This window comes from Oreochromis aureus, linkage group 17 (genome assembly GCF_013358895.1).
Source record: "Oreochromis aureus strain Israel breed Guangdong linkage group 17, ZZ_aureus, whole genome shotgun sequence".
In the NCBI taxonomy this organism is placed as follows: Eukaryota; Metazoa; Chordata; class Actinopteri; order Cichliformes; family Cichlidae; genus Oreochromis; species Oreochromis aureus.
Genome location: NC_052958.1, coordinates 17,469,702 through 17,496,396, shown reverse-complemented (window position 1 = coordinate 17,496,396; position 26,695 = coordinate 17,469,702). Strand labels below are relative to the sequence as shown.

General features: G+C 42.1%; 1 protein-coding gene across 2 annotated transcripts in view; it reads right to left on the bottom strand.

Annotated features, from left to right (window-relative positions):
* Positions 1 to 5,507: 5,507 nt before the first annotated feature.
* ntn4 (netrin 4) overlaps positions 5,508 to 26,695 on the bottom strand; it is a 32,470-nt gene continuing 11,282 nt past the window's right edge. For both annotated transcript variants that reach the window (XM_031746361.2, XM_039601457.1), the window contains exons 4-10: positions 19,508 to 19,634; positions 18,416 to 18,601; positions 9,529 to 9,742; positions 9,081 to 9,172; positions 8,392 to 8,460; positions 6,713 to 6,886; positions 5,508 to 6,637 (exon numbers count right to left, since the gene is read on the bottom strand). In XM_031746361.2, coding sequence (XP_031602221.1) covers positions 6,498 to 6,637; positions 6,713 to 6,886; positions 8,392 to 8,460; positions 9,081 to 9,172; positions 9,529 to 9,742; positions 18,416 to 18,601; positions 19,508 to 19,634 — 1,002 coding nt within the window. In that variant the 3' untranslated portion in view covers positions 5,508 to 6,497. The remainder of the gene's footprint in view (positions 6,638 to 6,712; positions 6,887 to 8,391; positions 8,461 to 9,080; positions 9,173 to 9,528; positions 9,743 to 18,415; positions 18,602 to 19,507; positions 19,635 to 26,695) is intronic.

Genomic DNA, 26,695 nt, shown 5'->3' with positions numbered 1-26,695 from the left:
CATGTTGATGTGCAGGTTCATTCATAATGACCTGATGACATCAGGCCCTTGTTTGGAGGGCTGTAAAATAATCAGCAGTAGCGTCTCGATCGCTCTGCTGTGTCAACATCACCTTCCCTGTTCTGGCTTGCTCTTCATGTTGAGAAACATTCCTGATGCATGTCTGAATGCAAGCGCGTGCTTTCGTGGGCAATTAAGTCAACCCAAATAGCAGGAACGGTTTCTTAGGAAGGCTTCTGTCTGATTTCTATACTTCATTCTGCTTATTTCCTCTGTAAATGAATCACAGCTGATGGGGATAACACTGACCACATGACAGCGCACACTTTTTCTCCCTGTGAAAAGCAGAGAGGAAATCTAATCTTCACATAGTTTCTGCTTCTAGCTTTTAGGAGTCAGAGCAATTTCACCACCCAAGGAAGAATAAAAGAGGAAATTCATTTTAATGTTCAAGTTTAACTATAGTTTAATTACTGTAAAAGACCAAGCAGTCGAAGGACACACAGACATAGTGCTAATATTTAAAAAAAAAAAAAGAAACAACAATAAAACAAAGAAATGTGAAAATAACATATCCCATGAAATAAACAGACTTGTGAACACAGGAAGCTGGAACCAATCAGTAGGCCTCACATCCACTATCTCTCGTCATTAAAGTGGACCTCCCCACTGTCTGTGTGAGTGTGTGTGTCATGCTGTTGGAGCCTAATGGAGAATTTTGAATTGATTACATGGTTAATATTCCCGTGAAAATCCAAGAAGTTCATGCTTCAGTTTTGGTAATTAAAACTAGTATTTTATAAGTCTTGTTCTTAGCACTAATTAGCTATGAAAGGATGTGACTGTGTGGGCGTTGCACCCCTGCAGTTTACAGATTTAAGCTCTCCAACCTTTTATCCAGAAATAGTTAGTTCTGCCAAAAGACTAATGCTGAGGCTTCAAAGTGTGGAGCCCAAAACATCCACCTAACATGTTCCTGACACTTCATTAGGTACCCCCCTGATAGTATCACATTGGACCTCCTTCTGCCTTCTGAACTGCCTTTATTCTTCATGGCACCACCACCAAAAGGCTGAACCTCTGATATGAAGCAGGATAGATCCGTGCTTTCATGTTATTGAGTTCTGACCCTAATGAGTGCTCATTTGTGATACTGTTGCCTTCCTATCAGCTGCATCAGTTTCTTTTTAATTACTGACTTGATGCAGAGAAAACTGCATATCTCTTTTAAATTTTTTAGACCACTGTAACTGTACATTTATAGGGGGAAATAAGTTTAAACTTAATTAGCCTCCTTTAATACCCGTGGTCCGGGACCTCTGGGTGCATATTGCTCTGACACCCTGAGCAGGCCATTTTTGTTTGTCTCAGGGTGATGGGTGCTGCCCAAGAGGCGCATTGTGACTCCAAGAGAGAGGAAGGGAAGATGGGGGGTTGTATGTGTTTGGTGGGGGGTGTCATTGTCCCCAAGCCTGCGGGAGCTGCCATGCACTCCAGAGCCAACAGCAACACAAGAATGCTGACAGGACAAAGGCCATAACTCCACTTCTATAGCAACACAAGTGAGGCATTGTGTTCATACAGGCACACACATATGCATGTATTCACTATTACTACAATAACGTGCGCGCTCACACACACACACAAGCAAACTATACTGGAGCAAACTATGCATCTATGCAAGCATGCCAAACACTCATTCATCAACTAGTTTCCCACAGCGTGCAACCCCCCCGTAGGACATCTCCATCGCAGGCTGAGAATGGCCAGTCAGTCTTGGGACAATGACTGAGAGAACCAACAAGAAGGATGGGGATGTGGGGGGGGGGGTCCATGGTTCAGCTGCAGCAGTGCACGTGTTTGTGGCTTCCTATTGCGTCTACGCTTCAAGGCCAGTTCCCACAAACACCTCCTTCACTGTCTTATCCCGCAGTTCTCAGTTCTCTTTGGCCTGTGTCACTTTAGAAGTGGGAAAAAGTTCACACACAGTTTTTAAAAATGAAAAACTGAATTTCGTTTAAATTGAGGTTGGTGTAATACCGTCATAGTCAAAAATGACATATTCACACACAAACTACACCCTTTTTGGCTCCCACCTCAAAGCACACTGTGCGCTGTCGATCTCACGTGCTGCACCATAATGTTTAATATTTAGTATTTACTGTCATATTCCCATATATCATTATGATCTTGTTTATTACTCTTGTCTTCTTCTGCTTGCTTTCTTTTTTCTTTCTCAACAGGTGATCCAGGTGATTGATATGTATTTTTTTTTTGTCTGCTTATTCTGTTGGTTTTGTTTTTGCCCTTTTCCCCGTCCCTCTTCTCAGGTTTTTTTTTTCCCTCTTTCTTTCTCCCTTTCTTTCCACCAGTCAAGTCTGTCCCGTATTCAGCAAGTGAAAATAAAATAAACAATAAACAATAAAAGGTGAATCAGATGGACCATTACGGCAAGGCTGGGATGGTCCATTTGGTAAAGTAAATCCGTTGGGCATCTTTCTTCGCCTTTAGACAATAATTCTGATGGAAAAAGAACCAAACGGGACAGGTTAAAAAAAAAAAAAAAAAAAAAAAAAAAAAAAAAAAACCGACATATTCAGTGTCGTTTTTGTTTATTTTCCCTTAAAACATGTATTAACCTACCTTAGTTTGGCTTCATATTACTCACTGTTGGTCTAATTTAACTTCTGTACTGAGCTGCAGTAGTACACAAGAACACAAGTACACACAAATACGCATACTGTGAACCTGCAATCGTTCTGGCTTTGAGCACAGATGCTCCACCCACCCATGCTGTTCATACTTGATGCTTACGAGGGGCAACCAATTAGAAGTAAGCTTGCTTAATGGGAGGGCAGAAAAGACTATAAAAAAGTTTATGAGAGCTTTTCCATTTGTTCTTTTTCTTTTTGTTACTTTTCTGTAAATTCAGTTAATTGTTTTTTAGCACACTGGGATGAAAAAGGCATTGAAATCACAGCTGCCCGTCCCTGAGCCTGGTTTCACCTTACACTGCAAAGCACCTTAAGGTGACTGTATTTGATGTGTTTCAGGAGTCGTATTTCTGGTTTAAATATAATTTTACCAAATGTCTGCTTATTATCACTTTCTGCTCTATTATTTTTATTTGCTTTTATTAATTTTAACTCATTGTTTTACATAATTATTTTATTGAACTTCTAGGTATTTTATTGTCATTTTATTGATTAACCTGTGTGTTTTACGCTATTTTTGCCTTTCAATGTTTGTGTTTTCTGTTTGCTTAGTGCACTTACATCTGCTTGTTGTATCGAAGCTTTTTTCTGCCACTGCAAAAAATAAAAAACAAAAATTGTTGCCATCCATAAGTCGAAATTTCTCCAAATCTGGACTTACTAACTCAAACTTCTGAGAAAATAACTTGAAACTGACAAAGCAACCTGATATTTTGAGTTAATAACCCAAACTTTTGACTTATGGAGGGCAATTTGCAATTTGCTTTTATTCTACTACCTTAGGTTCATAATTATTATTATATTATTGTATCTGCAAACTTTTTTGCTAGCTCATGAATGTGAAGCTGTTAAGTCCACTCCTTCTAAAGATATAAGAGACTCGTTTTAAGGTGATGGCACAGTATTTCTTGTCCTCAGGTGATTTAACATGAATCTTATTCTTACAGATGCTCCTAAATCCTATCCAAACGTATGAATTGATAACACCCGCTAATGCCAAATAAATGCTGTGATACAGAAGTGCAATTTAACATTAAAAGGAAGTAAATCTATATCTCCCCACTGATACTGAGGCAGTTCTCGTGGTCACATTCCTGTTAGCGTATGCACTCGTTCACCCCTTACCCCGCTGTCTGGAAACAGTGGAGCCGTGACCCCTCTGCCACAAATCTGTGAATGGGCCCCGAATGGGGAAATGTGGGTACAAGAGGCTATCCGGTTTGGCTGTGAGAAAACATCCACTCCTGCTCACCTCTTGTTGTTGAGGTGAAATTGGTAGACAGGTGAGCGACCTTTGACCCCACCTGCCACGGTGCTCTGCTTGACGCGCCAGGAATGTGTCCACACCTCTCAGCCAACCACGTCATGGCGAGTGGAAAACACGCACCAAGTCTAAAGCCAAACGGAGTGTGTGCGCCGGCCCTGGCGCCTCTGTTGTGGTCTACATTCTGCGGCGCTGTGCGAATGTAGGGGAGAGTGTTTTGGGAGCAGGAGTGATGGATGACTTAATGTGAAGGGACACAGGGAGAGGAACAGGAGGCGTGTGTGTGGGAAAGAGAGCAGTGTGATAAGGATATTTTTGTCCCGTTTATGTGAAGTATTTCAAGGTCTTGGCAGTCATATCGATTGTTGTTGAAAATATGCGCGTCTAGTTTCAGCTATGCTCAGCAGCAAACAGAGGTCGCTCAACAAGACAGTTTTTCTACTTTGCTGCAGTTTTGTCCATCAGTGTTTTAATTCTTGTTCTTGTCACTTTTCTTTTACAGATTTGGGAAGCGATAACATTGATTTTGGTCATCATGCATCACTCCAACTGCTAATGTACCCAGATCATATATCTGTGAACAGTATCCTTCACTCTCATTGGTAGAGAAAAGTTCAGTTTGGGACCTGCCTTCTCTTCTCTGCCTCTCAGACTGCACATAAAAGAGAGACTGAGGGTGTTTTCATACACAATTGATGCCTTCTTCGTTTTCCCCCCTCGGCGCGTTTTGTTTGTGCAGATGTGAACCAAAACAACTACAATAAGACAACTTAGGTGAGGTAGTGATGGATAAACTCCAGAGCGGTTAATTTATGGTGAGAGCGTGATCCGACCTCAATCTGACCCTGCAAGTTTGAGCTAAATGCCTTCCCGTGACCAGCTTTCCATTCTGAGATCCGACAGTACACCAGACATACAAATGGAGATGTTGCTCCATGTTATCCACTTCTTCCAGAACACACCATCTTCATCCTGAAACTAAACGACGGGGAAAATACTACAAGTTTATTTACTGACTGATTTGGACCAGAGTAAATAAACCATAGGCATAAAAACACCCTTAGTTAAAGTGATGTAAACCAGTTTTTTTTAAATATCAGTGTTGGAGTTTTGGTTGCCACCACATTGGTTTTATTGGAGGCTTAAGTTGCCATATTTGGACCCAAGAGTTAAGTGCCAAGTTATTTAGTTAAATCAGTACATCATCTGTAAACTGTAGGAGAGCTTTCTTTCTAATAACCTCGGCAGCCTATTTTTGGGATGCTGCCAAGACACTGAATCTTAAGATTTGCCAGTTGGATGTGAAGATAGGTATGAGGTGATGCGGGCTGGAAAATTATTTGTCACAAGGGGCCTCAATTTTAATTGCATCTCTCTACAAAGTGTACTGGTAAGCACAGATGTTACCGTTTGGCCCCAATCGTGTGGAAATCTGGTTGTTGGCTCGTGTCTTTCTTCCCTCGGTAGGCTTTCTGAAGGCGCTGCAGTTTATCAGAAGCCTTATCAGTGCTGATAAACGATGGCCAAGTGACAAAAACAAGACGAAATTTGAAGTTATCTTTTAATATTACCATGAAAAAAAAACTGGAGAAAGATATGGCATAATATTTATATAGATATATACAAAATAATACTGTACACGAGCACAAAAAGGAAGGAATAACAAGTTTTCTGATTTCTGAGTGTAAATATGAGCGAAATTAATGTACAACGTTCTGCATTATACACATTGGAACGGTTGAAAACTATAGAAAAGCTTAAGAGCTGGACTCGATCTGGACTGTGCTCATAATATATATATATGTACTGCTGCATTCAACCACACTCTCTCTTTCTTTCTCTTTCTCTCTCTCTCTCTCACACACACACCCACACAGACAAATACATTCACGTTTGGGGTGAAATCCAGTCGCTCTGATTTCAACACAGGCACACCTGGACTGGCTAAGATTTAACCACCTGTAGTGGCTTGTATGGCTTGTTCAGCGTCACACTTCGCACATTGTGTCTGCAGCACACACACACTTGCTGCCTCTGTGAGTGTGTCCACTGTAAAAAACATAACAAAAAAGGAAGGTTTTATGTGTGTGTGAGTTTGTATTATTAATGCTCCTCTGTTTGTGTGTCCATATTCCCTCCTTCTGTCCTTCTGAGGATAAAGTGCTGCAGAGGAGGAGAAAGTGTGGCTCAGTTCTTGGACATGCTGCTGAAATCCTTGAGCTGCAGCAGCGACAGCAAAGGAAACATTTTCTTGACTCCTATATGAGAATGCAAGAATTAGAGACAGATGCGAGATGGACGTGTCTTAAAGAAATTGCGTCCTGTGTGCTTTTAGCTTGTGCAGTCTGCCACTAGCTTTGAGCTCTCTGCAGTGGAGACAGGTAGGGCCTCGATCTTAGTCCCCGTCCCCTAAAAACCTGCTTTCAGACCTGTGCGACCCAATTCCACACCTAGAAGATGGGAAACCAACATCCGTCACGGCAGCTGTCCCTCCGGTGCTGTTTTTTTAAATTACCCATCTACCAATTGCAGTCTTTCTTGAGTAAAGTGAGAACTTTGCGGCCCAAACTCGCTTTCCAAGGCTTGACAAAGCTCTTCATGTTGACCAGGAGGCGGCCCCGCTTACGATCCAAGTGCCCTGCCACCAGGTACTCCACGCCTGTGAGGAGAGGTCAGAGGTGTTAAGCACATTTTGGATGTTACCAATGAACCAAGTTGGATGTGCGAGTCTTGCCTGGATTGAGGATAGGGCAGGTGCAGCCCCGTGCGGTCCAGGACTCGGGGTAAAGGGTGACGCGACCACGCTGTATCTTCATTTTGGTGGTCTGACTGAGTACCTTCTGAACTTTGACCTCCACCTCAGCATGGGAGCCCTTATCGTGAGCTGCTAGCACTCTCACCTTCAGCACTGGAAGTCAGGGAGAAATGCAACAAGACCTTCAGAGCTGGAGTGTTGCTACACCAGAACAACTGCTTTCTGCATTAAAATGCGACAAAACAATGTGATCCATGGAAGGAGGCTGTTGTGGAAAGTTTGGTTACTGGATGAACTTCAAACAAAGTTTTAATCTGATCAGTTTGAAACTCAGATCAGGTTTTCTTTCCCCCCGAGGGGCTGGAGCAGAATTAATCATTGCTCTGAATGCTGGGACTTTTTAAAGTAAAGAAAGTGAATTGTGATGCTTTCTTCAGACATTCATGAGGGTGAGCATGACTAACATTTGTTGTGATTTTCAACTCGTTAGCCAACTTAGGTTTTTCCTCCTTTGGGACTTTAATAACGACCATAATTTATAAGATTAAGTTCAGGTTTTATTCAGTGTGACCTAAACTAGAAACTGAGATCAGAAACTCAACCGGAAAGTGTTTTTAGAGGTCACAGAGCGAGGAGTAAGGCTTTTTGGAATCAGAGGAGTCGCCCCCTGCTGCCCATTAAACAGAATGCAAACGCTGTGAATGATTTGACCTGCATAGGTAGTGAGCATGAGCAGACAGATATCAGCTGAGTAACTGAAGGTAAACACCAGGTTCTTGCTTGTTTTAATTACTTTTCTTGTATGCTGTCTTTATATTTGTAAAGAAGAGTTAACAGGGTATAAGGTGCCTGAAGTTTGCATGAAAGATGCCAAATTGTCTGCAAAAACTTGCCAACTAATCTCTAAGCCAGGGGTGGACAACTCCAGGCCTCGAGTGCCAGTGTCCTGCAGGTTTTAGATATCACCCTGGGTCCACACACCTGAATCAAATGATTAGTTCATTATCAGGCCTCTGGAGAGCTTCAAGACATGTTGAGGAGGTAATTTAGCAATTTGAGTAAGTTGTGTTGAATCAAGGACACATCTAAAACCTGCAGGCACTCAAGGCCTGGAGTTGCCTACCCCTCTAAGCAGTAGTGAAACTCTGAAAAGCGAACAGCAGACTAAAAATGGAAAAGATTTGTCTTCAAAACAAAAGCTGCACCTTTTGAAAGGTTTTGGTTTCAGTGGCGACATTTAGTTTGAAGTCAAAAATTTGCCATTTATGATGTGCGTCCCACTTTTTAGCTAATTACTGCTTTTAGCTAATGTCCTCAATGCAAGCTACAGGCAAAAATCCCCAAAATAAATCTTCAAAAACAAACACAAAAACGTCTTAACTTTTATTTTGTTTTTGTAATTTTTTTACTGAACCATTTTATTACAGGTTCTGTTTAATGTTTTGGTTGCTGTAACATAATAATTTACCAACTGGTGGGATAAATAAAGTAAGTATAATTAAAATACAGAGACAGACTGAATCAATGAGCATGAGTATAACAATGTTAGACATAAATATAGTAAAATAGATGATTTACATTTAAAGGTATTAAACTAATCTGGTAAAGCCAGGCTTACATGAGTTACAGTGCATGTTTGGAGATGTCTGAATGCTTACCGTATGCATAATTCATGGTGCAAAAGAGTTTGCTGTTGGTCAGACTTTGCTCTTGGCACTCACACTTCTCTGCAGGGGGGACATGCAAGAACAGATTCATATTTGTAGCATAAATAAATAACTTTTCCTCTGTGTGTGTGAGTGTGTGTGTGTGTGTGTGTGTGTGTGTGTGTTGCCTCAGATACTGTATGTGATGTCCTAAGACTAATAATAAGTACAGTGTGTGCCGTCCAGTGAGGAATGTGCCAATAAAAGCTGGAGTTACAGCGTGGTGGTACTGGAGGTCTGCGAGAAGAGACCTCCACTTGGAAACTGTCCTTGCACACACACAGAGTCATGTTTCCATCCTGGAATCTGCATACCTCAACCTTCAAGCATGTCTTCATACAGCAATGTAATGATTTAAATTACGGGGACTTGCCTTTTGTCCCTAAAATGGAGACGGGGCCCCACAATGTTCCTGCATAAGCAGATTTATGTCCCCACAACATGAGTAAAACAAGCACACACTCACACACATCTTTGTTCAACGTCTTTCTGAGAGCCTAGCCAGACTTTCATTACTTAACCATTAACGCTTGGTCAGTGGACCGTGAAGGAGGACGAACCACACACACATGGACGCACACGCGTACACGCACGCACGTAAGCACGCACACACACACACACACACACTCTCTGTATTGTACCTAAATGAAGAGCAGAGAAGAGTTCGTCCGTTCTGAAGATTCTGACTGACTCACTGGCGTTTCTGTCCAGGTGGTACAACTCCAGATCAGAGCTGCAACACAACATCGGCATACATGTTATCATAAAATAGGAATTGTAGCATCAAAATATACTTAAAGTCCTTAAAATCAACATCTCTTTAAGCAGAAAAAAAATTATATGTATATTTAAGGCTACGTATATTTACATGAAAAACATGTTTGACTATTTTAACAGAGCAGACATACTGCCGAGTGATGATACCATACTAACATATTCTCAGTCTCGACCCTGCCTTTGTACTTGCTGTTCAAAAACTGGGCAGATATTTGATAATATAAGGGCACAAGGTCATGACTAAAAAAAGTTCAGTGCTTCTGTTTTTAGGCACTACAGTTTTGTTATCAGGAGATAAAAGTTCTCACTCACCCAAACATGCAGTCTCCAGTAAACGGATCACAGTCTCCTGCACAGTCACATGGACGGCATCCGTATTCGTGAAAGCCCCAGTATCCCACCATGCACCTGTCGCAGTGGGCTCCACCAACACCTGGTTTGCAGATGCAGTTCCCGTTTGCGGGGTCACAGAGCGAGCCGTCTGCCAAGTGGAAGGGCACTGAGCCCATGGGGTGACAGTTGCATGCTGGGAAAGAAAAAGGTTAAATTAATTTAGATTGGAAGGTTTTTAATGGTAGATGATACCAAAACATCATCCTTGCATTGCCATATGAGGCGAGGTACATACTGGACACGTCATCAGTTCATTACTGAATTGTCATAAATTCTTATGCACATGGTATTGTTGATCTGAGTAATTCACAGACTGCTGCTCTACTGGGATTTTCCCACACAACCATAACTAGGGTTTACAGGAAATGGTCAGACCAAAAAAAAAAAAAAATCCACCATTAGCAGTTCTCTGGGGGAAATTGTTTTGTTGGAGAATGGCCAGACTGCTTTGACCTGATAGAACTCAAATAACCAAATTATTAGAACCAAAGTATGCAGAAGAGCATCTCAAACCTTGAAGCAAATGAGCTACAGCAGCAGAAAACCACATTAAGTGCCACTTCATGAGGAATGTTTGCAGAATCTTATTGAATCAATGCTATGAAGAATTGAGGAAATTCTGAAGGCAAAAAGAGCATCAAATCTGGTACCAACACACTGGTTTAGCTCAGTGTGTTGAGCAGGTGACCACATGCCATACGGCTGAGAGCGGCCGGCCTGGGTTCGAGTCGACCTGCTGCCCTTTGTGGCATGTCTTCTCCCCTCTCTCTGCCCCCAGTTTCCTGTCCTGTTTTCACTGTGTCTATCAAATAAAGCTGAAAAAGGCCCTCAAAAATCTGGTACCAACAAGGTGTACCTAATGAAATACCTGTTCAGAAATACTATACAAAAGACTAAAGAAAAGCAGTGAGTCCAAAGGTCTGACAGTCTGCTGATTAGCAAATTACTATTTATTACCTGCACTTAAGTATTTCATCAATTGCTCTATTGTCTGCTTTTGTGGCAGCCACTAAAAACACAAAGGTGTCTCTGTTTTTTTAATCACATGAAGACAGATGTTTATACTTCTTTATTTGTGATTAGGTGATCCTAAGATCCTAAGCTCTTTCCCAAAGTCGATCAATATGCCTTTAAGGTCTAAAACTCAAATTAATCCTCCTCACATGGATAGATGAGCAAATATATACCGTAAAACTCTCAGCCCTCTAATTGTGTACTGATAGGGTGTTTTTTCAACAATCTCCAAAAACAATGAACACACCTTATTAAACACCCACCCATGTTTCCATTGGACGTCTGAGAAAACTGCTGTCTGCTGGGACCCGGAGTTGTCAGGCCTCCCCCATAAATAAACCGCAGAGAGAAACAAAGAAGGGGTGTTGTTTGGAGTCATTTGTCTTGTGTTTAATGACGCTTGAAGCCTGACTGCCGGTAAATGACTACTTACTGTACACCCAGAAGCTCCCTCAAGCTCCTTTTTCAAATAAATCATGGTGGAGAAAAAAGAAAAAACAACAACTTTAAGCCAGAGGTCTGAATCAGGTGGTTTTCTCAAACCGAACTGAATGTGTTAAATTCACATCGACGACTATAAACAAATGAAATGGCATTTGTTTATAGAAACAAAGATTCGAGTTCATTCCTGACCTTAAAGCATGTTTGCCTTCAAATCGTTATCAGAGCACTTCAAGGACTTTATTTGATAAATTGTTCCGAAATAGAAATACAACAGTCAACATGCGAAGTTTTTAAAGCTTATCAGTTTATATAGGCGTTTTCCCCGCCTCAGCAGTGAAATGCACATGAATGCTTGAAGTTTGTAGATAAATAGAGGCACCACTGAGTTTTTATGATTAAAATGCAAAAACTCTGAGTGCTGGTATAGCTCAAGGAGGCAACACATATGCTTTGCTATTGCAGAGTCTTGGGTTTGAATCTAATGTTGCCCTTTTGCTGCTAATCTCTCTCTCGGCTTTCTGTGCTATCAGAAGAAGGTTAAAAAGCCTAAAAATGCAAAAAAAAAAAAACCCAACAACAACAACAAAAACAAACAAATAAACAAAAAAAAATGTATGCTAGTTAAAGTTTGAGATAAAAAGACTGAATTTGTTTTTTTACTGCTCATCTGGGGCAAGGTCTCAGGGGTAGCAGCCTAAGCAGAGAAACCCAAACCTTCCTCTCCCCAGGTCTTAGACTGGCTAAGACCTGGGGAGAGGAAGGAGATTACATCTCCCAAACCTAAGTTTGTCCTGGGTCTGGTTTGGGGCCTCCTCCCGTGAGGAAATGCCAAGACCATCTCACCCAGGAGCTACCCAGAAGGAATCCTAGTCAGCTGCCTCCTTTCGATGTGGAGTAGTACCACCTGTATTCCTAGACCCTCCTGAATAATTGAATTCTTTATCCTACCACTAAATGTAACTGAGCCTCCAGAAGCTCCACAAATGATTTTTTTAAGCTCCTAACAAACACTCAAACAAAAATAAACCACAACAGTCACATAACTTACTTGGCAGAAACGATAAAGATAATTAATATCTATAATGTAAGCCATGTCCCAGCACACAGTTCTTTTCAATTAGCTGCCTATTAAACAATTGATCCATGTTGGGAGGTAAGCTAATGCCTGTTAACATTAATCACAAGAAATCTAGTTTTACCTAAATAGTTTTATAAAAAGGAACACATCATGCCATGATCTAAAGAAACACCTGACAAATAAAGTCGAGGACATCTATCAGTCTGGAAAGGGTTACAAAGTCATTTCTAAAGGTTTAGGCCTCCAAGGAACCACAGCGAGAGCCATTATACACAAATAGAAAAAACATGAAACAGTGGTGAAGCATCCCAGGAGTGACCGGCCAACCAGAAGTACTCCAAAAGTACAGTGATGACTCCTCCAGGAGGTCACAAAAGACCCCAGAAAAACATTAAGGAACCACAGGCTTCACATGTCTCAGTTAAGGTCAGAGTTCATGATTCAACAATAAGAAAGAGACTTCAAAAGTTCAAGGAGAAAAGTACTGCTGACAAATAAACAAAAACAAAAAACCCATAAAGGCCTGTCTCATATTTGCCAAAAAACATCTTGATCCCCAAGACATTTGGGAAAACACTCTGTGGACTGAGGAGAACTTTTGGGAAGGTTTGAGTCCCGTTACATCTGATATAAAACTATCACAGCATTTCATAAAAAGAACATCATAACAACAGTAAAATATGGTGGTGGTAGTGTGATAGTCTAGGGCTGTTTTGCTGCTTCAGGACCTGGAAGACTTGCTGTGGTAAATGGAGCCATGAATTCTGCTCTCTACCGAAACATCCTGAAGGAGAATATCCAGCCAACTGTTCGTGACCTCAAGCTGAAGCACACTTGGCTTCTGTAGCAGGACTACAAACACACCAGTGAGTCCACCTCTGAAAGGCTTAAGAAAAAAAAAAAAAAGACTTTGGTTTGGCCTCGTCAAAGTCCTGATCCGAGTGAGATGCTGTAGTATGCTCTTAAAAAGGCAGCTCACGCTTGAAAACCTTCCAATGTAGTTGAATTACAACAATTCTGCAAAAGATGAGTGGGCAAAAAATTCTCCACGACGCTGTAAAAGACTCATAGCCAGTTACTGCAAATGCTTGATTGCTGTTGTTGCTGCTAATAGGTGGACCAACCAGTTATTCGGTTTAGGGGGCAATCACTTTTTCGCACAGGGCCATGTAGGTTCGCCCCTCCCCTTAATAATAAACACCTTCATTTGAAAATGCATTTTGTGTTTACTTGTGTTATCTTTGTCTAATATTTAAATTTGTTTGATGATCTGAAACATTTAAGTGAGACTCCCATGCAAAAAAATAGAAATGAGGACGGGGGCAAACACTTTTTCCACACCACTGTAAATGTGAGTAATATTGGTTTTTGCTCCAAGTTTCTACAATAACAGGCGACGGGAGTTACATGACCCAAACTGTGCCTTTGACCCAAGAGAACGATGTCAACTGTCAAACCAAACAGTTTATCAGACAACTCACCCACACAAAGATAAGATTGAACTCCATCAGAAGACCTAGCAATACAGTACCAATAAAATCATAAAGATATCACATTTATATCCTTTATAGATGTGGGCATGTAAAAAAAGGCCATATCAGCACTCTTTCTGAGGAAGCATCTTGCACAGGTAAATAATTAATAGAGATTACAGTGCCACCTCAGTGCCATTTAAAACCAAGACACGTGTGACGGTGTGTTTGGAAAGCGTGTGAATTTTCATATTTGTGTGAAAATTTATGACCACTTGAAGGATTCACAATGCAACAACTCCTGTAAGCAAATATGTGCGTCTAAGAAACCTGTCAGCTGCAAGAGCTCTGACAATGAAGACTTTATGAGCGTGTGCTGAGACATGATACGACACCTGCCCGAACAACCACGAGAAAACCCACTACAGACATAAATCCCCACACACAAACACACACTGTAACTCTCCCTCCTGATAAACTGCTTTGGTGTGTACCAGCTTGCGTGAAGCTTGACAAGAGTGTTTTCTTTCGCGGGCCCCTCAGAGGCTGGAATGAAAAAAATGTTCCTCACAACAGAGGGAAATTCCTCCATTGTCAGCGAGCTGCTGCAGTGGGATTACACAACCTGAACCTTCGTTTTAGGGGTTCTCCAAGCATGTCGTTGCTCCTTTTTTCTAATCAATCAGCCTTCATTAGTTATTATCCCAGAGGTGAGTTTTGGGGTGTATAGCACCGAACCTAATCACTGAAATCCAAACCTTTACACATCACGCCTGCTGCAAAGAAGGCATGCCTCTGTTTTTGTGACCTTATCAGAGATGCAGAGATATGAGAAAACGTCAGAAAATATGGAAGGACAATAAATGAGGTTGTATAAGTCCATACTGTATGCAATTCATCAACTACTCACTGTTCCTGAACTCCAAGCAGAACAGCAAGAGACTAGGAACAACATAATGATTTATGCTAATGTTGCCATACGAGGCTGGAAGAGTGATACACATGCTGCAGGACATGACAAGCTTAAAAAGTTATGGAACATCACAAGTGGCATGGTCTCCATATTTTAGAAACTGCTTGTCTACTTGGATTATCCCAAACATCCATCGCTTGGGCTTAGAGAGAATGGCCCATTGATGCCAGAAGTCAGAGTAGAGAGAATGGAAAAATCGCTTTAAGAAGGCAGAAACACAACAGTAACTCAAATAGCCACCTGCTACAAGCAGGTGGCTATTTGATACCCTTTGATACCCTTGTATCAAAGGGTAGACTGGTGGTGGTGATATAATAGTGTTTGTTTAAACACCACCTGAGCATTGTTGCTGACCATGTCCATCTCTTTATGGCCACAGTGTACCCATCTTCTGATGGCTGCTTCCAGCAGGATAACAATGAGTTCCATGTACTCATATGGCCACCACAGTCACCAGATCTCAGTCCAATAGCGCTCATTTAGGATGTAGTGGAACAGGTGATTTGCATCATGGATGTCAACATGGACCAAAATCTCGGAGGAATGCTTTCAGCAACTTGTTGAATCTGTGCCACAAAGAGTTAAGGCCGTTCAGAGGGCAAAAAGGGGTTCAACCTAGTAGCAGGGAGTTGTACGTAACAAACTGGCCGATCAGTGTCTATAAAAAACAGACAAAGCCACTGTGACATCGCCCACTGGTTAGTGAATTCATATACAAGTGAAGCTTTGAGATGTGTTTCCACCGTTGCTATTTTGGTGTACTGAAACCAAACATGACAAGTGGATCTGAAACCCAGAACACTGCACACTCATACAGAAACAATTTATCAACCATAAGGTGATGGAGAAGCACACCCTGCTTTATCTTCCTGTTTGTCTCTAATTAGGAACATGTGTTTAATAAATGACTATAAATTCTGAAATAATCATCTGGAGCCTTAGTTTAAAGTTAATTTTAATTGTGTTTACTAAGGTCACAGATTCAGGGAGCTGAAGCGTTGCTTTTGACTTCTCCCTCCCCCCCCCACCCCCCCCCCACCCCCCCCGGCTGCTAGTTTCATGGCAGGACTTTCTTCTAGAATAACGCTGTCACGTTAACTAACAGCGACTCTAACTACAACTCTCTAACTACAAAGAAGTTATTTTTTTTAAACTTTATTATTAATTTTCATTCTATTTATCTGCTTAATGAACTTCTGTTTTGAAGTGTTGAGTTTGGCATTTTGCCTCAGCTATCTTAGTTTGGATAAGCAAGGTGTGGATCCTCCTGAACAACCTAGGACTCTGCACACTCATACAGTAATAACCCTTCTATCACAAGGTTTCTCCAAATAATACTGTCAATTATCATTTATTTTACTCTGAATAGGATCATAATTTCCAAAACGCATAAGGCTGTTTAGTAAAAATGACTGGAAACTACTGAATTATATTATAAACTAAACTAATGTGTTAATGAGGTCATAAATCAGGTAAGAAATTGGATCATTTTCTTATAAACACATATGGAATCGTATGACCAAAATGCTCCCCACCCCTCTGGTGGCCATTAGGAGGAATGCAGGTTTAAGGTGCTTCCTCTGAAGCCATGTCTGTCTTTCATATACAGTCTGTCTTTTGTAGAGCAGAGCTGCAGAAACTTTTTCCTGTTTTTCAGACATGGTTTATTCATGCCCAGACACAGATTTGCTGCTGAGTATTTTACAGGTTCTTATAAATGTCTGCTTATTTATCTTGAAATGAATCTCTTGAATTATATAATGCACGATGAAATCAAACCCCGAAAGACGGCAAATTGGGCTGATAGCCAACATATTCTTCCCTTTCTGTGTTTTTGAACGGTCTGCTGCTACTTGACAGTCTTTAGGTTTTAATGAGATGTGCTTGCTTGCACACACACACACACACACACACACACACACACACACGTCACACACACACACACACACACACACACACACACACACACACACACACACACACACACACACACACACACACACACACACACACGTCTGGTTTGCTATCCTCGTGGGGACATCCCATTGACATAGTGCTTTCCCTAGCCCCTTACCCTAACCCTAACCATCAAAAATGAATGCCTAACCCTAACCCTTACCCTAAACCTAACCATAACCTAATTGTAACCCTGACACTAAAACCACATTTTGAGTGTGAAAATTGCTTTCAACCCCGAGGGGACCTGGATTTTGGTCCCCACTGTGCAGAAAGTCCCCACCAGTATAGTAAATGTCAGTACAAGTACACACTTTCTCTGGCGTTCATTTCCAGCATACCTGTGGGAATGAGTTCACAAATCTGACAGATAATCAGAGGGAGACTGTAGCCACCGGTCTGTGTTTATGGATGACTATCTCGTGTTTACTTAAGACTCACCTCATCACTGAAGGGCAGCACACACCACTCAACCCACACACACACACAGTGACGGAGAAAGGACCCTCACACATTCACAGCTAACAATCAAGCTCTGAGTCACATCTTAAAAATGGCAGAACAAACCGAGATGGACAAGCAGGAGTTTTATGATGAGCTTTTTATGATGAGCTTTGAGTCAAGACGCAGGTATGCCTCCATCTGATGATTAACTATGGAGTAACTGGATGGTGCATGGGGCATTTGCTGCCTCTGAGACACACACACACACACACACACACACACTGATACAGAGAGCCAGGTGCCCGTGAGGACTGAGTGTTATGCAGCATGTCCTGGCTTGTGATCTCCGTCCTCTGCATTCCTGAGAAAAATCAAAGGGCTGTGCCAGTGTGGTGCATTTGTCACCACTGGTCTAATGCTGTGACTCCATACTAAATGTCATGTGCCAGTGAAATTCCTATTATCATGCCAAATAGATAGCAGTTTTATAATATACTATAATATACTGTAGAAAGTAAATGGACAGTCAAGGACACGGCTGAGCTTTTAGCTGCTCTTTCACATTTAAAAAATACTTCAGTAGAAGCAACTTAACCACTTATTTCAACCAAGGTATGCAGAAGGGCATCTCTGAAAGCACAACGTTTAGGACCTCAAAGCAGATGGGCTACCACAGCAGAAGACCACACCAGGTGCTGCTCCCATTAACTAAGAACAGGAAACTGAGGCTACAATTCACACCCGCTCTGACAAGACTCTATTTCTGCTACAAGATTCAGATTGTAGGGTCAGAATTTGGTGTAAACAACATGAAAGCATGGATTCCATTCTGCCTAAAAGGTTCAGGCTGTTGGTGGTGAGCTAATGATGTGGGGACACAGTTTGAGTCAATTACCATTGTTAAACACCCCGGCCTACCTGAGCATTCATGCTGCTTCCAACAGGGTAATGTGTCTCATCCCAAAAATCAAATCAGCTGATTTCTTGAACATCCACTCGAACAAGAAATTCACATCATAGATGTGCAGATGACAAATCTGCAGCAACAGTGCCATGATTTTCATGTTAATATGGACCTCTGACCTCTATGAAGTCTCTGAGAAATGTTTCCAGCACCTTGGTGGATCATGAAGATGTAGGACAGCTCTGAAGGACAAAGGGTCCAACCTAGTACCAGCAAAGTGTTACCAATGAGGGTATATAGACTTACATCAAGGGTGTCTAGGATAGATTAATTCATGGGGCACATACAGCTCATTTTGTGGGCTGTAAATGGGCTTGTTAGTTTTAGATTTACATCTGAAACATTTGACAATCTTTCTGAGCAAACATCTCAGTTGCAGACACTAACAAGTTGATGCCACCAACTGTGCTCTTAAAAGTGTTCCTCCCACCTTAGTTTTGTAAAATGTGTGTGCAGCTTACGTTTGCAGGAGTCGGGGGCGGCGTGCGGTCGGTTGGGATCTCTGTAAAAGCCTGGCTTGCATTTCTCACACTGTCGGCCTTCGGTGTTGTGCAGACAATCACAGACGCCTCCGCTTCGCTGGCCAGACTCTCGCCACGCTGTCCAATCAAAGCGGCAGGTCTGAGCGTGTCCGTTACACTTGCACTCTGGTGTGAGAAGAAGAAAATAGTCATTAGGAATAATAATATCAGACTGGCAATTGGCTATATGTACAAATATTTCAGAGAACATTTGGTAGCTGTTAGTTCTGATATTTTAGGTATAAAGGTTTTAGATCACTTCCTGGATCCGTTCTAAAGGACAAATACGGCTGATTATGAGTAAAGACTGCTTTTACACCATCTCTCTCAGATACCTCAAGATGTTAACTTGAACCCAATGGTGCTGTTCACCTGTCTGACCTGATTTGCAGCTTCAGGCTTGAACACTGTAGACTCATCCAGGGAAAACTGGTGCTCGCACTCGTGGCCATAGCCAGAGGCCAAGTTGGGTCTGTTTGCTCAATTGTGAGTACGTGCCAGTTTTATGTCAAATAAGGTTCTTTTTACATGGGAAAAGAACTTTTAAATTATTTATTATCAGCTGCATTAAACTTTGCATTCACACATCACCAACAGGGTAAAACCAGCCTGTCTCACAATGGTTTAAACCCAGCTCATGTTCCCTATCACTGGGTGAACGACCCAGCACTTCACAATGATAGTAAGAGCCGACACCAAAGGATCAAAAAGTTTTTCTATGGTAACTTTTCTGACATGACCTGTCTTGAAGGATCTTGAGGCTTTAAAACAGGAGTTCGCTAATCAGCGGGAGACACCACTGTAGTTTCAAACTTTATATGGATAACATGTGACCCACACAATACTTTTGGGTAACCTGTGGCAAGCCCAGCTGTAACCGACCAACAAGCACCAAAGGTAGCCAGGATTAGACCCAAATGTGTGCCATTTGTGCCATCTAGGTGCTTGGATCTAGATTTAAGATTTACAGGCTAAGTTTTAATACAAGAGTCCTGTGGTGGAAAAAGGTGTGAACAACTTTGTTTGACTCACTCCGACATTCATGCGGCGCTCCCGTCAGTCCATCGGCAGGCTGCCACGGTCTGTCGTTGTACAGAGGAGCGCAGCTCTCGCAGTGAACACCTGCAGTGTTGTGTCTGCACACACACTTCCCATGGACCTGAGAGAGAGAGAGCTCATTAACAACAAGCAGCATGATAGACGGAGGTAAAGATGGACGAATAGCAGGAACAAAGAGGTCAGTGTGATGGAAAGGACAAGCTTCTTCACTCTCTCTTAACCACTTTCTTCCTTTTTTAATCGCTCCTATTCTCTTGGTCCATCTCATTCTCCAAAATCAGTGAATGGAGATTTATTGTTTGGCTTCATGGCTAGAAACGGGAATGGGCCTCAGTTCTGAAAAGCCTGCGTGTGTGTGTGTGTGTGTGTGTTTATGAGTATGTGTGTACGAGTGCAAGTATGCAGCGCTGAGAGCACAATAACAATCTCCTTGTCATTCCTGTGAGCTGGAATGCCATGCATGCTGGATAATGATTGAACAGAGGGGGGAGCAAAGCATCTGAGGAAGCTCTTTATTTGTTTGTGTTACACCGTGCAACTGCGATGTAGGACACAATTACACGGCGACTGCAGGGGTACACTCGCAATAATCAACGTGCACACAGGCGTGCAAAATAATTGCAAACGCACACCGATTCTTTGCATTCATTTCTCACGGTGTCGTGATGCGTCGTACCTTGTCCCCGGTTCAAAAATCCTATAGGAGCACGGCCACATGCAGCATGCCCTCTGCCTGAACTGACCCCAGATCAGCCCCGCAATGTCGAGGTGAACACGCACACACATGACTGGTTTCACACACCGGTTTTAATCACACTAATAGGAGGAGAAATTGCACAAATGAGAGGTCCGGGTAAAGAGGAGGCAGGAGACATGATTACACATCCAGCAAAGAGTAGTGATTAATATAAAGTGTGCAAAGAAAGGAGGGGAAAGAGGAGAAGAGGAAAAGGCCAGGAAAATACTCTGGCTTAAGTCCAGACGGCTGGTATTTCAACCCACATGTTTACCATACGGCGATATGCCACAGTTAACACACACCCAATGATGCAAACTCATCCAGACTGTGGACAAGCGGGGCTGGCCTGTCTGTGCATTTATGTACTTTTACACAAAGACCATTACCGGTTACCAAAAGTTCCCAAAGAACTACAAATATTTCAGTGTTTGCACGGCAGTTATAAGTAAATACCACAACTGTAGGTGTGCTTGATTTATCTCCGTAACAGCACCACAAAAGCTTTAAAGAGACAGATGAAAGCATTACAGGCTCATTAACTATTACCACTTTATAAAATGCCTTTTTGAAGTTCAGGTTTTACATAGCTGAGGTTTTCTCGGGTTAAATGTAACATAACAAATAAAGGCCTATTACAGCTCTACCAGGGCCTGATGTGAAACTGCACTAGTGGGCGTGTCTTGCACTTTCTTGCACCTTAGGACTGTTGACTCAGATTACACTCAAAACCTAAGGCTGCAGTCTCACAGGCCTAGAGACAGGAAGTCGTCATCATCTTCTCTCTCGCCGGAGCCTTTTGGTAATGGAGCAGTGAGTCACCTAGACAGTAAATGGTGAGTGTAGCTGCCAGCAACTGCTCGCCAACCGGTCAGGAGTACACATTCTTCCCCAGGGACCGGAGGTCACCAGCTGGTCTCTGGCTTGTGTTAATGAAGCCTGAGGTAGAGTGCTTGGCAGCTGACTCCAATCAGCAATTAGCTGAGGAGCACTGAGGCTCCAGGAGAGGACAGTGCCTTTGCAGGATTGTCACTGTGTGGTTTGTGATGGCATGCTGCTGCTCAGCATAGATGACAGTGTTTTGATAATTTAACCTTTAAACTTACTCTTTTGTTTAGCGATAGTAGTCTTTCTCCAAGTTTAATTAATGATAAAACCTTTGTTTGCTCTTCAGTTCCCCCCTTGTTAACCCTAACCCTTACTTTACTTCTACAGAAACTGGAGGATGCTTGTAAGGCCCACAGGCAGTTATTTGGACTGTTATTTTTAAGCACCTTTCTAAATAAATGATGTCACTGGGACATGCATAAAAATGCATAAATAAAAGGTTTAAAAGGCTTTTTTCTCCCTTCTTCTACTGCGCATGTACAAAGTTACACAACATTTTGGCTTCATTTATAGCTTAATCCTGAGCCAGCATTGAGCAGTGTCTCTGGGTCCTCTCAGAAGAGGAAATTAAAAAAAATATCAATGTTGAACTTTTAACCAAATAGTTATTATGTAATCTCACCATTAATGCCACATATTTGTGCACATCTGTAACGCTGATGGACATTGGCACAAAAGAAACCGGATAAATGCTGTGATGAGTGATACCCCTCTTGTGTAAGGCCCATTGGAGTTAGTGTGAAAGACAAACGAGGCAAAGATTTAAGTGAGAGAAATGAAGACAGTCGGACAGACTGGAGGATTGCTCATTAGTTAAAGTGAGTGTGACCCCTGTACATAGGTGTAGTACTATTTGTTTAAGTAGCGGCAAGCACATTTGACTTTGTATTGGTATTTAGTTCTAATATTACTTAAACAAAAATGGCAAGCTTACATTATAAGCTATAACCGAGCGAAGTGATCGAACATCAGACTGAATTTAAGGACATTTACAGTCATCGTCTCCATCAGCCCTGCTTTCAGCTTCTCCTTCCTTCCTTGACGCGTCTTCTCTTTTTTCACTCTTTCCAGTTCAATAGTTGTCCCCTCGCTTTCTCCCTCGTCGTCTATTCTGTGGTTACTTTTGAATCCTCCAGTTTTTCCTCACAGTAACCGTCAGTTACAGGTGTATCTGACAGCTCAGGTGAAAGCAGTCTCATCCAGATGAGGGCTCGTTTAATTTAAATTATTCCACTGCGTATTATTGTTGTCGGAACATAATTTACTCCAGGGGTGCCCAATCCCAGTCCTCGAGAGCTACTGCCCTGCAGCTTTTAGATGCGTCCTTGTTCCAGCACACCTGAATCAAATGAATGGCTCGTTATCAGGCCTTTGCCAGACTTGATGGCATGCCGAATTGGTAATCCAACTATTTGATTCAGCTGTGTTGGAGTAGGGATGCATCTAAAAGCTGCAGGACAGTAGCTCTCAAGGACTGGGATTGGGCACCCCTGATTTACTCCTTCACAGCCTCATTGGTTGCACTCGTCTCCGAGCAGCTCTCGGCAGGTAATTACTGAAATGACCTGTTATTAAATCACCTGAAGAACTTTGCACTCCCAGCAGTTTTTTAAACACCAAAACAGGGTTTTGTGCTGGCATAAATCTCATAACATGACATCTTTGACCACTTATTTTGTGTGCATGAAATAGCGTTAAAATGACAGACAATTTTAACAACTTAAGCTAAATATATATATTTTATAATCTTTCTTTAAAAAACAAAAAAGTGGTGGAATGTTGCTTCCGTGCATTTGAGCAGGATTACACTCCTCTGCTCCTGTGGGTCCATAAATAAACTATCTTATCTGTTTTATCCATGTTTTTAACTTCAGTTCCTGTCACCTGCATCTTGTCCCTCTCGGGATACAGCTTTATCTTTTAAAAAAAATTCAAGTTATTAACTGAAAAGATGATGCAGATTAAAATTGCTCTTCCACCCTCTCATGTTTCTGAGGCCGTTTCCACACTTTTAGCTTGTTTATTTCGGTCTGAATCAGATGATGAGTTTGCAAACTTGTGGTTTGGTTCCTTTCACAAACAGGAAACTCAAAGTGAACCAATATGCAAGAACCTGAGTGCATCAGTCTGGAGGTGCTGTGTAAGGAACATCACTCATCATGCTGCTAGTTTACTCATTACATCACTTCCTCTTTTCCACTGTCAAATTAAATGCTGACAACACGACTCTGGTCCAATCATTTTCTTACCAGCTCAATCTGCGGACTGTCTCACCCTGTTCACTCAGAGCTCCATCCAAGCCTCCGTCTCTGAGGGTCCTTTCCTAATTCCTATCAGTCGTCTATTATGATTCATCAAAGTCTAATCACCAAATAGTTCATTAAGTTTTGCATCTCATTAAATCATGTTCATTTTTCCTAAATGAGTGCAGTTCACTTTAATACTAGTTGCTACAGTTTGTGTACTCTGCAGACTGAAAGGCATGAATGGCTACAGCAGGCGTTTAGCTCAAACTTGCAGTGTATAGCTGGCAGTTGGGTTGGATTATGATTTGAATCACGTTCCCAACATAAATGAACTGTTCTGGAGATCATTTGCAACCAAACTAAGAACTCCTTTTTTCAAAGGTGTGGTTGTTTTTGGTCCCCACCAAAGTTCGCACTGTGTTCATATCGGCAAAAAACAAACCCCACCAAGAGGCGGTGAAACGAACCAGAGCTCGATTTAAATGGACTAAACAGGACATGTGTGAAAAGGGAAGCCCTGCTCTTTATTTGATGATGGCTTTTCCTCATTCACTCACATGCTTAATTTTCAGCAGCTACTCTGGAAGTGAAAACTCATCCCAGAGCTCAGGGTCACACTCAGAACAGAGCCATCCCTGACAGAACTGATTTCCCCCTGACAGTTCAGTTGCAGGCATGGGACGCCATTAAATGTGCTCGTGTTGGCTTTGTGGCTCATCACAGTGAACTACAAAGCCCCCTGTGGGTGGACGGGAGGACAAAACCAACAAACAGAGCAACCCTTCAGTCTCTCAGTGACTATCAGAGCCACTTTCTCTGCTGATTACGCCAAACAGGCACACTTAGAGCAGACAAAACACTGCATGCCTGAGAAAACATGCACACCTAACACACACACACACACACACACACACACACACACACACACACACACACACACACACACACACACACACACACACACACACACACACACACACAGCAAACCAAACAGTGTGATAAAAGTACACATTTGGGTAGAGAAGAGAATACTGCATTGTTTGCTTAGCACACAGAATGGCAAATTTAGGAGTTTGCACACGTTTACAGTATGAAGAACCCCAAAAATGCATAACACACACACACACACACACACACACACACACACCTACACACGCACACACACAAAGCTTCCTCAGAGCGATTACTAATCTCTGCCCTCATCTCCTGTCCTGTGCAGCACTGCTTGTTTGGGTTTTGTCAGAAACAGCAGCTCTGGCTCGAAACGGAGACATAAAACAAACTGCTGATAGGCGGGACAAAAAGGCGCTTATATAACCTCCCCTGTGTGTTTACCGAACATTCCCGCATGGCACACAGCGCAACCACGCTCCAATGACCTGAGGTAATTTTGTGAAGGCAGATTTACACTTCGAACTGTAACGCTCACGTGCAGCTAGAATAATACTTGCTGTAAAAAAAAAAAAAAAGAAAAAAGAAATTAAGTAGTATCCTCCACCATTCTACATTCGAATGATTTATTGTAATTATCTTAGCATGCAGAGGAGGGTTTTTCTGCCCTGTCCTTTAAAGTCTGTTTCAGAGGATTTTTCATCCCACTGATGGAGGAAATCCTGATGAAAATACTCAGCTGAGCTACTTGGAATTTCTTGGCATGCAAACAGTCAGATTAAAAGATTGAAAGAGCTGTGGCCAATAAATCGTTTATCACCAGCTTCACTGCAAAAATGCTCGTATCAGCAATAAAAACACGCTCGAACGACCTCATTCATTTATCACGCAGAATACCGAACACGCTCGCTGTTTCATATCAGTTTAAAAAATTAGCACTCTGGGTTTTTTCAGCTGCATGTCTCAAGGGGATATAACTTTATCATTTCATGCTCCGCTTGACTGATTAATTGAAAGGATAATAAGTGGATGCAGCAGTGCCCACTTCACTGGGGAACAGCTGTTTCTTGGGGTCTTCTTTAACAGGATGGAAAGAGTGGAGTGGGAGAGAACTTAAAGCAGAGCTGTGGATTTACCAGCCAATCTATGTTCCTGCCATCACCTTTGACCACGAGCTGTGGGTTAGTGACAGAAAGAATTCAATTTTGGATAAAAGTGGTGAGAGTGAGGCTCATCTGAAGGCTTGGGCTCACCTTATCAGGTGAGGAGCTCAGTTATTAGTTTTTTGATCCACATAAAAAAAAAAAAAAAAAGCCAGCTGAGGTGGTTCCAGCATCTGGCTAGGATTGTCCAATTGTAAGGACACAGTGGAGAGATTTTGCCTCCCAGGTGGTTTAGGAATGCCACCATGACCCCCCTGGAGAGCTGGAGGTGGTGGTTGGAGCCCACACCCGGATAAATAGATAGAAAATGGATAGATGGAACCATGTAAAGTAAAGAATGGCCTGACCTTTTGGCAGCCAGAGCCTAAAACTGAGAGCTCTGTTGAAAGTTAAATTTGTTCACTTGCAGTATTTTCAGACAGCTCAGTGGCTCCGCCTGGTTTAATTTGTCAGATTTCCTTTAAAAGGTTTTACCCTTTTGCACCTTTGGACCTCTTCCAGCACTGCTAATATCTTTAGATCAGTCCCCAAACACCTGCATGTGCGCACCTGTGACGACTGTGGATCTCAAACTTCTACAAAGAGGAAACCTTCTGTATCAGACTGGCCTAACTTTCACGTCACTGCCGATGACAGCTTGGCTAGAGTCCAGAGACCGAGTTTACAAAGGTTACAGTCCAAACCCTAAAAAATGAGCATCAGATGCTCACTTTTTCTGATATTTGGTTTGTGCACTAACAGAAAAAAACAAAACAAAAAACAAAACAGGAAGTAGAGCTTGAGGTGGAAGTTGTTAAAATTTTCATTGAGAGTGACCAGGATGGACAAGAATACAAATGAGTGCATCAGAGGGGCAGCTCAGGTTGAGAGGACGAAGATGAAGATGAAGATTATTACGTGGATGAAGACAATGAAGACGAATAAAATGAAGATGAAAATGAAGAAAAAGACAAAGAGTGTGAAGAAGACGAGGGTTGTGCCCTGCTAGGGTCAGATTGTTGAAGAAGAGTTTTACTTAAAGTCCTGAGACGTGTCAGGGAAGCCGTTTGCCAGAATGATGGCATCGTTTCCCGGCACGCACATGAAAAATTGAGTAGGTTTCTGGGGTCAATCGAAGAATCTGCCCACCAGATTTGGCTTCCTACAAACTCATCCACTTCCTTTAAATGAAATTCAAGATGAGGGGTGGCGGTTTTGATGCACCACAAAGGGTTGCAGATATAGTGTATAAGTGGTT